This window comes from Etheostoma spectabile, chromosome 11, assembly GCF_008692095.1.
Source record: "Etheostoma spectabile isolate EspeVRDwgs_2016 chromosome 11, UIUC_Espe_1.0, whole genome shotgun sequence".
Lineage (NCBI taxonomy): Eukaryota > Metazoa > Chordata > Actinopteri > Perciformes > Percidae > Etheostoma > Etheostoma spectabile.
In genome coordinates this window covers 19,707,945-19,720,830 of record NC_045743.1, presented here as the reverse complement: position 1 = coordinate 19,720,830, position 12,886 = coordinate 19,707,945, and the positions used below count along the sequence as shown (strand labels likewise).

Genomic DNA, 12,886 nt, shown 5'->3' with positions numbered 1-12,886 from the left:
ACTCCATTTGAATGGTTTTTTATGCCAAGTATCCCCTGACCGTCGCAAAACAATACAGGTACTATAAACTGCTGGCAGGGATAGATTTACTTAACAACAACCTTGTAACTGAAAAACATTTAAATGCTACGTTTCAAATGTTGAGTCCATCACTAAGATCATCATAAGGATTTGATTTGGAAAATCCATTTTTCAGTCTGAAGTGATCTGTGTGTGATGCCTGTGTTCCAGTGGCTGAATACTCTGGACAGTAAAGAGATTTACAATCGGGTCATAGACCATCTGCCCGACCTGGAGCTGCTGACCGGGGACAGCTTCCAGGTACACACACTCACACACACGCTCACACACACTCTCACACAGCTGTCAGAAACACGCAAACGCTCCACAGTTCATATTCAAATATACATGTTGTTGTAACTTCCTGTTCCCAGAGGAAGCTGGCCCATCATCGCTGGTTGGTGAGTTTTACGTTTGGAGACAGAAGCCCCGCCTCTAACGAGTACAAGAAGCTACAAGCTTTCCTCCGAAACGACCACATACAGGTACGTGTCTGTCTGTCTGTCTGTCTGTCCGTCCGTCCCTTTCTGGCGCTATCTCTATCGCTGTCTGTATAACGTGTCACTTTCTGTCGCTGTTTGTCTCTCGGTCTTTCTCTTTCTGACTGTCTGTTGCTCTCTGTCTGTCTGTCGCTCTCTGCTTGTCTGTCGCTCTCTGTCTCCGTCTGTAGCTCTCTGCGTGTTTGTCTGTCGCTCTCTGCCTGTTTGTCTGTTGCTCTCTGTCCCTCAGTCTGTCTGTAGCTCTCTGTCTCTGTCTGTAGCACTCTCTCTGTCTGTCTGTCCGTCGCTCTCTGTCTGTCTGTCTCTCTGTCTGTAAGTCTAACTGTCTGTCTGTCTCTCCAGGTCGGCAGAGTCGACTGTACAGCAGACTCAGAGTTGTGTCAGTCGCTCTACATCCATAATCCCTGTGTGGCTGTCTTCAAAGGACTGGGGATCCACGACTTTGAGATCCACCACGGTTGGTACCACCGACTCAAATAAACTTCGGACCCGCAGTCTGGAGTTCCCCTTTCTCACATGTTGCACACAACAGGAGATGGTCTGTGTCAGATGTGTTCTCACTGGGTCCGGGCCTGGGTGGTGCGTGACGGAGGCAGATGCAGATTAAACCGCAGTCAAGGAGCCTGTTCGTAACTTTGGCCATAAACAACCGAGTCCCTTGCTGTTCCTTGTAATTTGTCTGACAATTTTAGACAGAAGTTCCTGAATCTCATCGTCTCTCCCGTTAGACATTTTCTTGGCGTCTTTGTGTAAACCACCTTCTTCTTATTCACCCTCGGTTGTTTTCTTCTCTGGTTTTACACCAGCAGCCTGAGAGGCCAACCTTGCTGTGAATGCTCTGGGCATACGGGCAATCAAAAAGATAACAGCCCTTTATGCACTTTCTGCCCAATTAAAGGCCAAGGTATTGTTGTATGTTGTGTTTGAATGTGCCTGACCACAAACGAAGTTTCCTGACAGGAAAACTAAAGTTCTCTTGATTGATTTTTGATTGATTTTAACATCATAATAAATTTGCAAAATAGTCCATTTGAATGTTCTGGTGATTCACTAATAACACTCATCTTTTTTTGCTCTGGTGTGCTTTTCTGTTTCCATAACCTCCGTGTCTGTCCTGTCTGTAGGTAAAGACGTGTTGTACAACATCGTGGGTTTTGCGAGGGACAGCGTTCGTGCTCACGTGACGACTCTGAGACCCGACAACTTCCCCTCGGACAGAAAGGAGCCCTGGCTGGTCGACTTCTTCGCTCCGGTTTGTAGCAAATTACATTCATCGGAAGACCGTTTTACATTGATGCTGCTTGGTTCTGTTAAGGTCTTCAGGCTTTTCAGTAGTGTAGACAAGCAGACAAAACTAAACTGCCCCCCCTTTAGTTCCTTACAAATAAACATCAGATCATAGTAGGAATCAATGCACACCCCAGAAGAAATATTTCTTTGTGTGTTGTAAATGTGTGGTTTTTATCCACAGACAAAAAACTCACATGGCACTTAACCCTTGTGTTGTCTTGTCAAATTTGAAAATCAACAATTTTGTTTACTTTTTATTGATGTTTTTAAAAAGAATGTATCCCTTTTTCCAACATTTTTTATGCTTTTCCCCCCCAATTTTTTTCACTTTTTTTGAAGTTTTCAAAACTACGTAACACTAACTTATTAACTTTAGTTTTCCAGTTATTTTTGGAATTTATGGTCAATAAACCTAATTTATAGGAAATTATATGATAATCACAGACTGGAATTTGTCAACTTTTACTCAATACTATTTTAAAACCACTTCAATTTGTTTTTCAAATGCTATAAAATGGAATAAGACGCCCCAAAACTAATGAAAGTAGAGATTTGTACTTGCCAAAGAGCGTTGTGTGGAATCAATCATGTTATTTTGGATAATTACAATTGGGTAGTTAAAAAGAACATTGATATAGGACAACGGGTCAATTTGACCCGAGGACAACACGAGGGTTAATAAATATACAGGTGGAAATGCCACGTCATTACCTCAGATAGTTTTATACTTCACACATGGCTGCTTGATGACCCAGCCCGTGTGACTCCCTGTTTGCCTTCAGGGCAGGTGATGGTGTTACACCTACAACACAAACAGAGAGCAATCGAGAGACAGACGCAGGAGGAAATAATCATGTTTGTTGTATGGTTTTATGAGCTGCTTCTCCAGAGTCAGTGTGAGACATTTGAGACACCTTAACACAACTATATCAGTAAAAGCGAATGCCGTATTTAGAATATTCTCAGCGCTTTGCGTTGCTTCAGCCCTTTACGACGGGGAACTGAAGCTGTTATCTCTTCTCTCATCAAAGCCACCAGACTCCTTTGACAGAAAGATAATTTACCTCACAGAACACGGAGGTTGCTGCTCCACCGCTGCCTCCATCGGATAGTTAGTTTGTGTTTTTGTGACCGTGGTGATTTAAAGGGTTAGGACCTAACTAACTGATGGAGGCAGCGGTAGAGCAGCAACTCCCGTGTTCTGCGAGGTAAAATGTCTGTTTTTGTCAAAGGAGTCTGGACAAAGCTGAAAATATTCTAAATAAAGCGTCAACTTAAACTGATATAGATGTTTTTAGGAGAGCCTGACCGCTAAAGGATTTTTAAGACCGATACGAATATTTGAATATTTAAAAAAACAAATATATTTATTTTAAAAAATCCAGAAACGCGTAACAAAACATAAAAAGATTTCCTTAACATTAGTTATTTGTAGCTATTTAGTATTCACTAAAAATAATGATAATGTTTTATTGTCACAACGGAACAGAAGAACATAAAAATATATTAAAGGTCTGATAAATATTTGTCATTATGGATGATTCGGATGAATGAATGTTTAAAAAACTATTTTTATTTTTTTAAATCGGCCATTGTTAATGCTGATACCGATCTATTGGGAAATGCCTAATATTGCCCGATAATATCGGCCCGCTGATATATCGGTCGGACTCTAGTTTTTAGGTCAAACAATCCTAAATGAGTGCTCAATGAGAGAACCTGAAGCTTTGTATTTGAGGGTTTTTATGTATATTCAGGCTGTCACAGAGACCTGGACATGCATTAAAAAAACAACTCTTGGGGTTTAGATATTCATTTTAATAAATGTTTGATTCACGTGTGCAGTGGTGTCCTCCGTGTCGCGCTTTGCTGCCTGAACTGAGAAAAGCTTCAATCCAGTTGGCCGGACAGATGAAGTTTGGTACTCTGGACTGTACCATCCACCAAAACCTCTGCTCTACGGTGAGCGCACACACCTCTGGACTGCGCCATTAATTACAAGTAAGAGACGGGTATATACCACAGATGGGACTGATCATTTATTGTGTCTTTCTCCCTGTTTCTCAGTATAACATTCAGGCCTATCCCACCACAGTGATCTTTAACGGCTCCTCTGTTCACGAATACGAAGGACAGCATTCAGCTGACGGCATCCTGGAGTTCATACAGGTACTGCTGCATTATCAAGGTTATGGTTGTCTTTTTCGACCCTTTTGTGCCCCCCCCCACATGATTTTGTCACTTTTTCGTTTGTCGACTTTTTCTTAGCCATTTGAAATTTCCGTGGGCTTTTACCCAACTTTGTTTTGTTTTTTATACATTTGTCACTTCTATTGACATTTTTCTCTTTATTTTTTATTTTTTTACACTTTTTTAAAAGTTCTTTTGCCAAGTATTTTTTCTCCAAATGCTATAAAATTGACAAAAAAACCTCCCAAATTCAATGAAAGTAGTGAACTGATTATTTATGTAACTTGTCCCATCCACGTTACTTTTTTGTAAAACGTGTTTGAAAGAAACTCAACTTTCTGATATAGAAACTTTTTAAAAAGGGGTCAAATGTGACCCGAAGACAACAGGAGGGTTAAAACTTTCTTGTGGCAGCGATAGAGGCAGTGATGTTTCCTGTTCTCACACCGCCTCAAACCCATCAGACAAAGTCTGATCCGTGCTCACATGATTGGCTACCTCGAGGACTCCGGGTTGCACTTCTCCAAAAGTTGAATTGATCTCAACTTTTTTACGCCGCAGGCAGCTGCAGTTTTTTGTGTGTCCTCCCCTCTGTGGCCCCCACTGCTGCACCCTAAACACACTCCCCTCAAACACAATAAATGGAAAGACCTGCGTTTTCGCCGCACCGTCTCATGGCCGACGCAGGCAACGGGAATGCGGTGCAATCCAACATAATCCACACTACTCCTATTGCTTTTTGCTGGCACCTTCCCAAGAAATGGTTTCCACAAAAAAAAAAAAAGGTTGCATCACTAACACCAGGTGAAGAACATCTTTGTCACATTGTTTTTGTCTCTGCAGGATCTGGTCAATCCGTCCGTGATGGTCCTGGATCCTTCCAGCTTCAGCGAGAGAGTTAAAGGTAAACTAGTTCCCCCAGGAACCGATAGTGCTGCTACTTACTAATGGTGTTTTTCCACTGCATGGTACCTACTCGCCTCGCCTCCACTCACCTTTTTCAACATAACAAAAATCTCTATCGTAGGGTAATTTTGTATAATTTATATTGCATATCGTTTATATTTAAACAGTTTTCATTGGGCTGTTTTCCTCTGTTAGCACTAGGGCTGCAATATGTTATAAATAAACACATCGCCAAAGGCATCGACATAACGCGATAGACACTTAGAGGTTTTTCATGCAAGCCGCGGGGCATTCAGACCAAGGGGGTAAGCGAGCATCCGGAAAACGTACCTCCTATGGGGAGATTCTGGGCTAACAAGCCATCACCTTCTGTTTGCATCCCATTGACTGCCATTCATTTTGGCTTCACTTTGACAGCCAATAACTTTACATCTGAAGCGTTTAAAGACTCTATTTGTCCGTTGTTTATTTCTAAAGAAACACAACAATGTATAAAAGGCTCTGTTACCTTGTAGCTCACATTATGGCTCCGTAGCAGACGTTTTTGTAAAAATAGGCTAAAGATTGTGTCATAACCAAGCAACTTACTGTCCCACAGTAGAGGAATTATCGTAAAGTAAGACAGTTTGGACTTACATCAGCTGTGTATGTTTAATTACTAATGTTAACTAGCATGTTAGTTAGCTGTCATTAGCCTGTGTCTATGTTATCTCCTAACATATAGTTACGCTCTCCGTCTCTGCTGATTGGAAATGATTGAGATTTCTCTTGCACAGCTACCAGAAGACTTACAACTTTCAGACAGGTTGCTCACGTCACATCTCTTCAAGCTCAGTTGGAGGCTGCGCAGTGACGCTCAGCATCACCGGAAAAGGGACCTCACTGGTCTACGTCGAAGTATATATGGCGGCGCGGTGTCCATTTCTTTCACTGTCTATGGTTTAGAAAGCCAGACAGGAAGTGAAAAACAGCGAGAGCATCCATTAAATTTACTAAAAGCTTCTCTTCTCTTCTGCTTGTCTCCGGATGGGTTGTTTCAGGTCGAGCTGAGGGGCAGATCTGGGCGGTGGATTTCTACGCTCCGTGGTGCGGTCCCTGTCAGGCTCTGCTTCCAGAATGGAGACGCATGGCCAGGGTACAACACACGTTTTTTTTTCTCAATACATACATCCATACATACACATACATACTGAAACACCCTGGGCTGTGCACAGAAAACCAGCCCAGAGCAAAACTGTTTGGCTCCGGGTCATTTGCAAAAAAACCTGTTTAACATCACGCAGAGAAATACAGAGGCAATCATATTTAAAGCTCTGTACCAACACCTGCAAGTTGTTGTTTTGCATATTTGAAAATACAGGCTGTCACATGATGAACTGACACTGCCAAAATGCTTCAACTAAGCACGGGCGTCCAGTCTAGCAGAACGCTGTGCTCCTGCGGTTTTGTTTGACGAAGACCTCAGCCGGAAATAATTTAGCAAACCGTTTGTTACTCTTAAAACAAAAACAAAACGTTATTTGTCACATTAAAGGTTGAGGTAACTTTATTAAAGGTGCCGTAGATCCAGGAATTACCCCCAATTTCCACAGGATGCCGAGTCAATAGGTTTCCATTAAAGTCAGTGTGTGTATTTCCACTGACTGTGGAGCGGCTGCGTCCCGAGGCAGATACGCAGAGAGATCCACAGCAGTTCAGCACACTGCAGACGGGACAGGAAGTTGAGCACAGAAAAAGAATAAAACATCCGGCTAATTTTCAAAATAAAATAGAGCGTGCTCACGGCGGATCATATTTCCCTGCACTACACCTTGAAAACAGAGTTGTTCCCCCTCTCCATCTCTGGATGGAGACAAACTGTTGTTGGTTTTGTGGTTCTATTCTACGTGAATTTGTGAGATCTCGTGGGTCCTCGAGACTTCAGCTGTCAGTCTCGGCCGCAGCCGCCCCGCAACAAATCCGGACCTGGTGGGTTTTGACGGATGGCGGAGCACGGAGCCGTTACGCAGCGTAAACGATCCGCAGCGTTACGCATTCTGTGGAAATTCGGGGTTAGCCAAAAAATTTGAACATTATCAACTTCTCAGTCCATCCCTCCTTTCCACATAAGCCCAAAACGGTCTCGTAAGCCCTCCCCCCACAAGGGAGAATGAATGAGCAGTGATTGACACGCAGTTAGACCCTCCCTCACCTCCACGGCCCTGATTGGTGCATCTTAACAGGAAGCGTTGGATTTTTGCTAATCTTACTACAGGCTGTAGGTTGAGCCAGAGGCTTTATTGTTGTTGTTTTTTATTGATTTTTTTTTAAATAACCTGCTTCATGCAGTTCTACTCATTTTCAGCGAATACGACAGAAAGTTAGTCTTATAATTCTTACCTACTGCACTTTTAATACCCTCTTTTCACACTCCTACACACAGTACAATGTAGTGGAATTGAATTACTGCATTTATCAACATAATAGTATTTGGATGAAGTGGACAGGTATTAATATAGCATCCAGGGTTCAACCTAGGGGTTCACCAGTCTTGTGGTTAAAGGGCGACCACTCTACTTCCGAGCCACCCTGATTGGTGGAGCAGACGTGAAGGAGTGTAACTTGTCCAACCTGAGAGTGTCTTTCTGTTTCTCCCCCCCCAGCTGCTGTCAGGTCAGATCCTGGTGGGCTCCGTCGACTGTCAGCGGTTTCAGTCGTTCTGTCAGGGTCAGAACGTGAGGGCGTACCCTGAAATCCGCCTGTACCCCGGCAACACCCGACAGTCAGATCGCTTCATGTATGTACCGCACTTGGAAATACTTTATTTATTTAATTTTACTTTCTGTACACAATCCAAATAATATTAAAAGTTCAGCAGTATTCTTAGCTTCATGTCGTGAAAGGAAGTTTTTGTCGCATTTTTGCTGTTTTCCCACATTTTTTCAATGTTTATTTCACTTTTGCAAAGGTTTTTGCAACTTTTTTGTTGCTTTTTTGACATTTTTGTGTATAGTCAACGTTACTAACAATGTATTGATCAAAAGTTACACTTCATTAGGTATTGTATTAAAAAACACCAGGTATGCGCCGGGTCCGGGTTAAGTTGCCCGGACTTAAGTTAATGGTCCTGTGAGAAGCCTGAAATTAGAAGAAAATTAGAGAAATTAATACATTTTTATACAATTCAACCTGCTGTGACAGAACATTTTTGGCTTATTGGGGGTGTGTGTCCGTGTGTGTGTTCGTGTGTGTCCGTGTGTGTCCTCAGGAGTTATAATGGCTGGAACAGGGATGCCCACTCACTGAGATCATGGGCACTGAGGTGAGAAACTTTTCGTTCACAATTCTCTTGTCTTTTCTCGTGTCATTTTTCTTATGTAACAGTTACAGCCAAAACACACCGCGCACAGAAGCACCGAAGCAGAGCTATTTTAGTAATCTGTCTGTTCATACCAGTTGCGATCAGGCGCGGAGCAGCGATCCTTTGCCATCTCCTCTATTTTATTTGTCAAGCCAGGCAGGTACTTACATAGAGAGGCCACAGTGCAGCCACAAACTTGCAAAAATAAAACGTGCGTGCGTGCGTGCGTGCGTGCGTGCGTGCGTGCGTGCGTGTGTGTGGACAGCATGAACACAGCGGAGAACACGTCAATAGCCGGGACGCTGACGTGTTCTCCACACAAGTGTACCGTATTGTGGCAGTAAACCCTTTTCTGATTGGGTTGTTTTGTTTGTGTGCAGCTCTTTACCCAGAGCGTCGGTGGACCTGACTCCAGAGTCCTTCAGGTCTCTGGTTCTGTCGGGCCAGGATCACTGGGTTCTGGATTTCTACGCTCCGTGGTGTGGACCCTGTCAACACTTTGCCCCGGAGTTTGAAACCCTGGCTCGGGTGAGACACCTCTTTTCTTTCTCTAAATAATTTTTGTCTTTTTAACCCTCGTGTTGTCTTCCCGCTGACCTTTGGTTGTCTTTTTCGACCCTTTTGTGCCCCCCCGATGATTTTGTCACTTTTTCAACATTTGTTTACTTTTTCTGAGCATTTTTGTTACTTTTTTGACATCTTTTCACATTTTTGCCACTTTTATTTGGCATTTGTTCACATTTCAATCACTTTATTTACATGTGTCACTTTTTTTTGCATTTTGGTTACTTTTTTTCAACATCTTTTCACATTTTTGTCACTTTTGTTCACATTTTTAGTCACTTTTATTGACATTTTTCACTTTTCTAAAGTTCTTTTACCAATTGATTTTTCTCCTCCTTTTTTCTCTGATTTTTTCTCTGAAATTGACAAACACCCAAATTCAATGAAAGTAGTGGACTGATTATTTATTTATTTATTCAGTTTTTCAACGTGTGAGGAACGTTGTTGTTACTTGTTACTTGTCATCTATGTTACTTTTTTGGGAAAATTAGTTTGAAAGAAACCCAAACTTGTGAAATAGAAACAAAAGGGTCAAAATTGACCCGAAGACAACGGGAGTGTTAAACTTGCGTCTGTTCTGTGGTTTTTCTACGAAGCAACAGACAAACGAGACCAACTCTTCTAGCAGCTACGGGCTGTGACAGGAAACCTAAAGATGTTCTCTGTTTGATTGACAGACTCTTAAAGGGGAAGTTCGAGCGGGGAAAGTGGACTGTCAGGCTCATCATCAGACCTGTCAATCGGCGGGAATCACCGCCTACCCAACAGTCAGATTCTACCCGTACCTGGGGACACGGAGGGTGAGACAGACACGCAGAAATAAAAGGCTTCAGCTGTCCTAACCTCACTTTTTTTTAGAGAACTAACCAGGACGTTAGAGACAGCGTTCCATAAAGCCCAGTTCAGACCAAAGATTCACAACCAGATGAAAACGTCTCGCAACGAGCCGGTCTGCAGCGTCCTAAAGCCTGCCACTTCACACTTATGAGATGAGACCAGACGGTGTATCATCTCCAAAGCAACGCTTCTTTGTACTTCCGTTCTAACTTAAAACATTGAGGCTTTTTTGTAGCTGCATATATAATTTGTTTTGTCAAAATATGAATGTGGGTAACATGAGTAATAGTTACAGTTGCATTTCTAGTGATGAATTGGTGAAAACACGTTTTATGATCTCGCTCCACCGTATAACGTTAACAGGCTTTCTGGCGCTGTTGAGGCGAGATTTAAAAGTCTACCAGCTGTTTGTAACATAAAAATAAAATGGATTATGGATCATTTATTTCTACAGTTTAAAGCTGACTTTACCAGCTGACTTCTCTATTGGCTGTTGGAACAGGAGATGTCTCTTACGTCCTAAAACCAGCCTCTGGAGACTGGACCAGCAGACTTCTCCATTGGCTAGTTTTTTTTTTTTTTTTGGGCTAAGTTCGTGGCTCTCTGCTGCACAGCAGTGAAGGGCTGTGTGACGCATGCCTTAAAATAATAAATAAATAAAAGTAGAAATTGGCTAAAAATATATCCATCTAAATTCTATTTCTACTGTACTAACTCATCACAATACTGCACTAAACTTGCACTAACATAGGTTTTACTTACATCTATCTATCTATCTATCTATGAATACATTTTAAGTTGGTTCTACACACTAGTTGTTGTTCTTGTAGCCTATCTGATTATTTAACGTGTTTTTCAAACTACATTTTAAAGCCATGTGTTTGTGTGTGTTGACAGCATGAACACAGCGGAGAACACGTCAATAGCCGGGACGCTGACGTGATCGCCGACATCGTCAGACAGCGACTACAACAGCTGTCGCCGCGGTTACACAGCAAACGGAAGGTAGGTCGCTGTTCACCTCAAGATTAGGATAAACAGACAATCGCTTCTCTGTCCACACACGTGTCACCTGTACAGCATTTGACACTCATACTGGCAATCACCATCCCAATTCAATTTCAATACTACATACAGTGGTGCTCAAAAGTTTACATACACATGCTTAAGTTGACTAAAAAGAGGAATAAAAAAATCATGTTTTGGAAATTTATTTTAATACCTAAATTAAAAAATGAGGTAAAATCCAACCTTTAAGGACACCAATTTTCTTTGTGAATGAATAACGTATTGTAAATAAATAAATGTTCTTATTTAAAATACAGGGGTCATAAGTATACATACCCCTATGTTAAATTCCCATAGAGGCAGGCAGATTTTTATTATTAAAGGCCAGTTATTTCCTGGATTCAGGATATTATGCATCCTGATAAAGTTCCCTTGGCCTTTAGAATTAAAATAGCCCCACATCCTCACATACTCTTCACCATGCTTAGAGATAGGCATGGTTTTATTTCAGTTAGACTAATACCTGGTTTGATTTGCATTGAGAGATGATTTTATAGAAAGTATCCCATGCCTATCTCTAAGCATGGTGAAGAGTATGTGAGGATGTGGGGCTATTTTAATTCTAAAGGCCAAGGGAACTTTATCAGGATGCATAATATCCTGAATCCAGGAAATAACTGGCCTTTAATAATAAAAATCTGCCTGCCTCTATGGGAATTTAACATAGGGGTATGTATACTTATGACCCCTGTATTTTAAATAAGAACATTTATTTATTTACAATACGTTATTCATTCACAAAGAAAATTGGTGTCCTTAAAGGTTGGATTTTACCTCATTTTTTAATTTAGGTATTAAAATAAATTTCCAAAACATGATTTTTTTATTCCTCTTTTTAGTCAACTTAAGCATGTGTATGTAAACTTTTGAGCACCACTGTACAACAATTTCATATCTTTGCAGGAATCTACAGTGACTCAAAACATGTTTTTTTTTACTTAACCTCTAACAATATTTACATTTTTGTTTCCATGTGTGGAAATATATCCATCCTTTCCATTGCTATAATACATCTTCAGTGGGGAGAACAAGTATTTGATACACTGCCAATTTGCAGGTTTTTCTTACTTCCAAAGCATGTAGAGGTCTGTAATTTACACTTCAACTGTGAGAGACAGAATCTAAATCACAAATCCAGAAAATCACATTATGATTTTTAAATAATTAATTTGCTTTTTATTGCATGACATAAGTGTTTTCTCCCTGCAGGATGAGCTCTGACGATCTTCGGGTGCTGCTAAGAGAATGACCTGCAATCTGATTGGTCAGGGAGGGACAGAGGTGGATTTGATTGGTCCGGCACAACGATCAGTCAGTCAACACTCCTTAAGAAGAACAACAGAGACGGACGGACGGACGGACGGATGGACGGATGGACGGACCTGCTGTGTGGAACGTACTGAACACTTTTGGCCTTGATTTTTAGCTGTTTTTTTATTACGTCTCCATTGTTTGTATTTACTCTATGAAGTAAAACTGTGAGACACTGGACATGTTACTGAGACACACACACACACACACACACACACACACACACACACACACACACACACGTAAGTTACGGGGAGGACGGGGGTGTAGAATTAAATACATTTGCACCATAACCTGATGCAGGAACGGCACAAATTCTTACAGAAGAAGGAAATGAAGTGTTTGAAATTTCTATTTTGCTCAAACGTTAAGATTGCAACCACTTTTGAACCCAAAGTTACACACACAGACACACACACACACACACACACACACACACACACACACACACACACACACACACACACACAGAGCCCAATGTTGACACAGTATTGTATTTTATTCATGTAGTAACTGTTGGAAATAAACAGTATGTTTTGACAGTCACATCAGCTTTACGACAGTTACTGCAGTTTTAATTCAACTTCTATGCCTTCTATTATAAATTGAAGTATTGAAGCAGTTTCACGGTGAATATCTGTGTTTCTCCGACGCTGCTGGGCTCGTTAACGTTTTGCACCGCTTGTTTCTCTGATAACTTAAGATCCAGACTAACCTCCTTCATCTAGTTACAATATAGAGTAAAAAAAACACCAAGATCAACAACAAAAAACAAAAAATGTTGCTTAAAACTGGATCAACAGTCAATTCATGCCAGCTT

The 12,886-nt window shown here is 41.4% G+C and overlaps 1 protein-coding gene across 1 annotated transcript in view; it reads left to right on the top strand.

The window, feature by feature from the left end:
* dnajc10 (DnaJ (Hsp40) homolog, subfamily C, member 10) overlaps positions 1-12,623 on the top strand; it is a 50,640-nt gene extending 38,017 nt beyond the window's left edge. The window contains exons 13-27 of the mRNA XM_032529532.1: positions 232-321; positions 435-545; positions 903-1,017; positions 1,685-1,812; positions 3,696-3,812; positions 3,918-4,019; positions 4,884-4,944; positions 5,987-6,081; positions 7,589-7,722; positions 8,194-8,247; positions 8,667-8,814; positions 9,528-9,650; positions 10,585-10,692; positions 11,965-12,308; positions 12,476-12,623. Of these exons, the coding sequence (XP_032385423.1) occupies positions 232-321; positions 435-545; positions 903-1,017; positions 1,685-1,812; positions 3,696-3,812; positions 3,918-4,019; positions 4,884-4,944; positions 5,987-6,081; positions 7,589-7,722; positions 8,194-8,247; positions 8,667-8,814; positions 9,528-9,650; positions 10,585-10,692; positions 11,965-11,976 (1,398 nt within the window). The 3' untranslated portion in view covers positions 11,977-12,308; positions 12,476-12,623. The remainder of the gene's footprint in view (positions 1-231; positions 322-434; positions 546-902; positions 1,018-1,684; positions 1,813-3,695; positions 3,813-3,917; positions 4,020-4,883; positions 4,945-5,986; positions 6,082-7,588; positions 7,723-8,193; positions 8,248-8,666; positions 8,815-9,527; positions 9,651-10,584; positions 10,693-11,964; positions 12,309-12,475) is intronic.
* Positions 12,624-12,886: the final 263 nt, after the last annotated feature.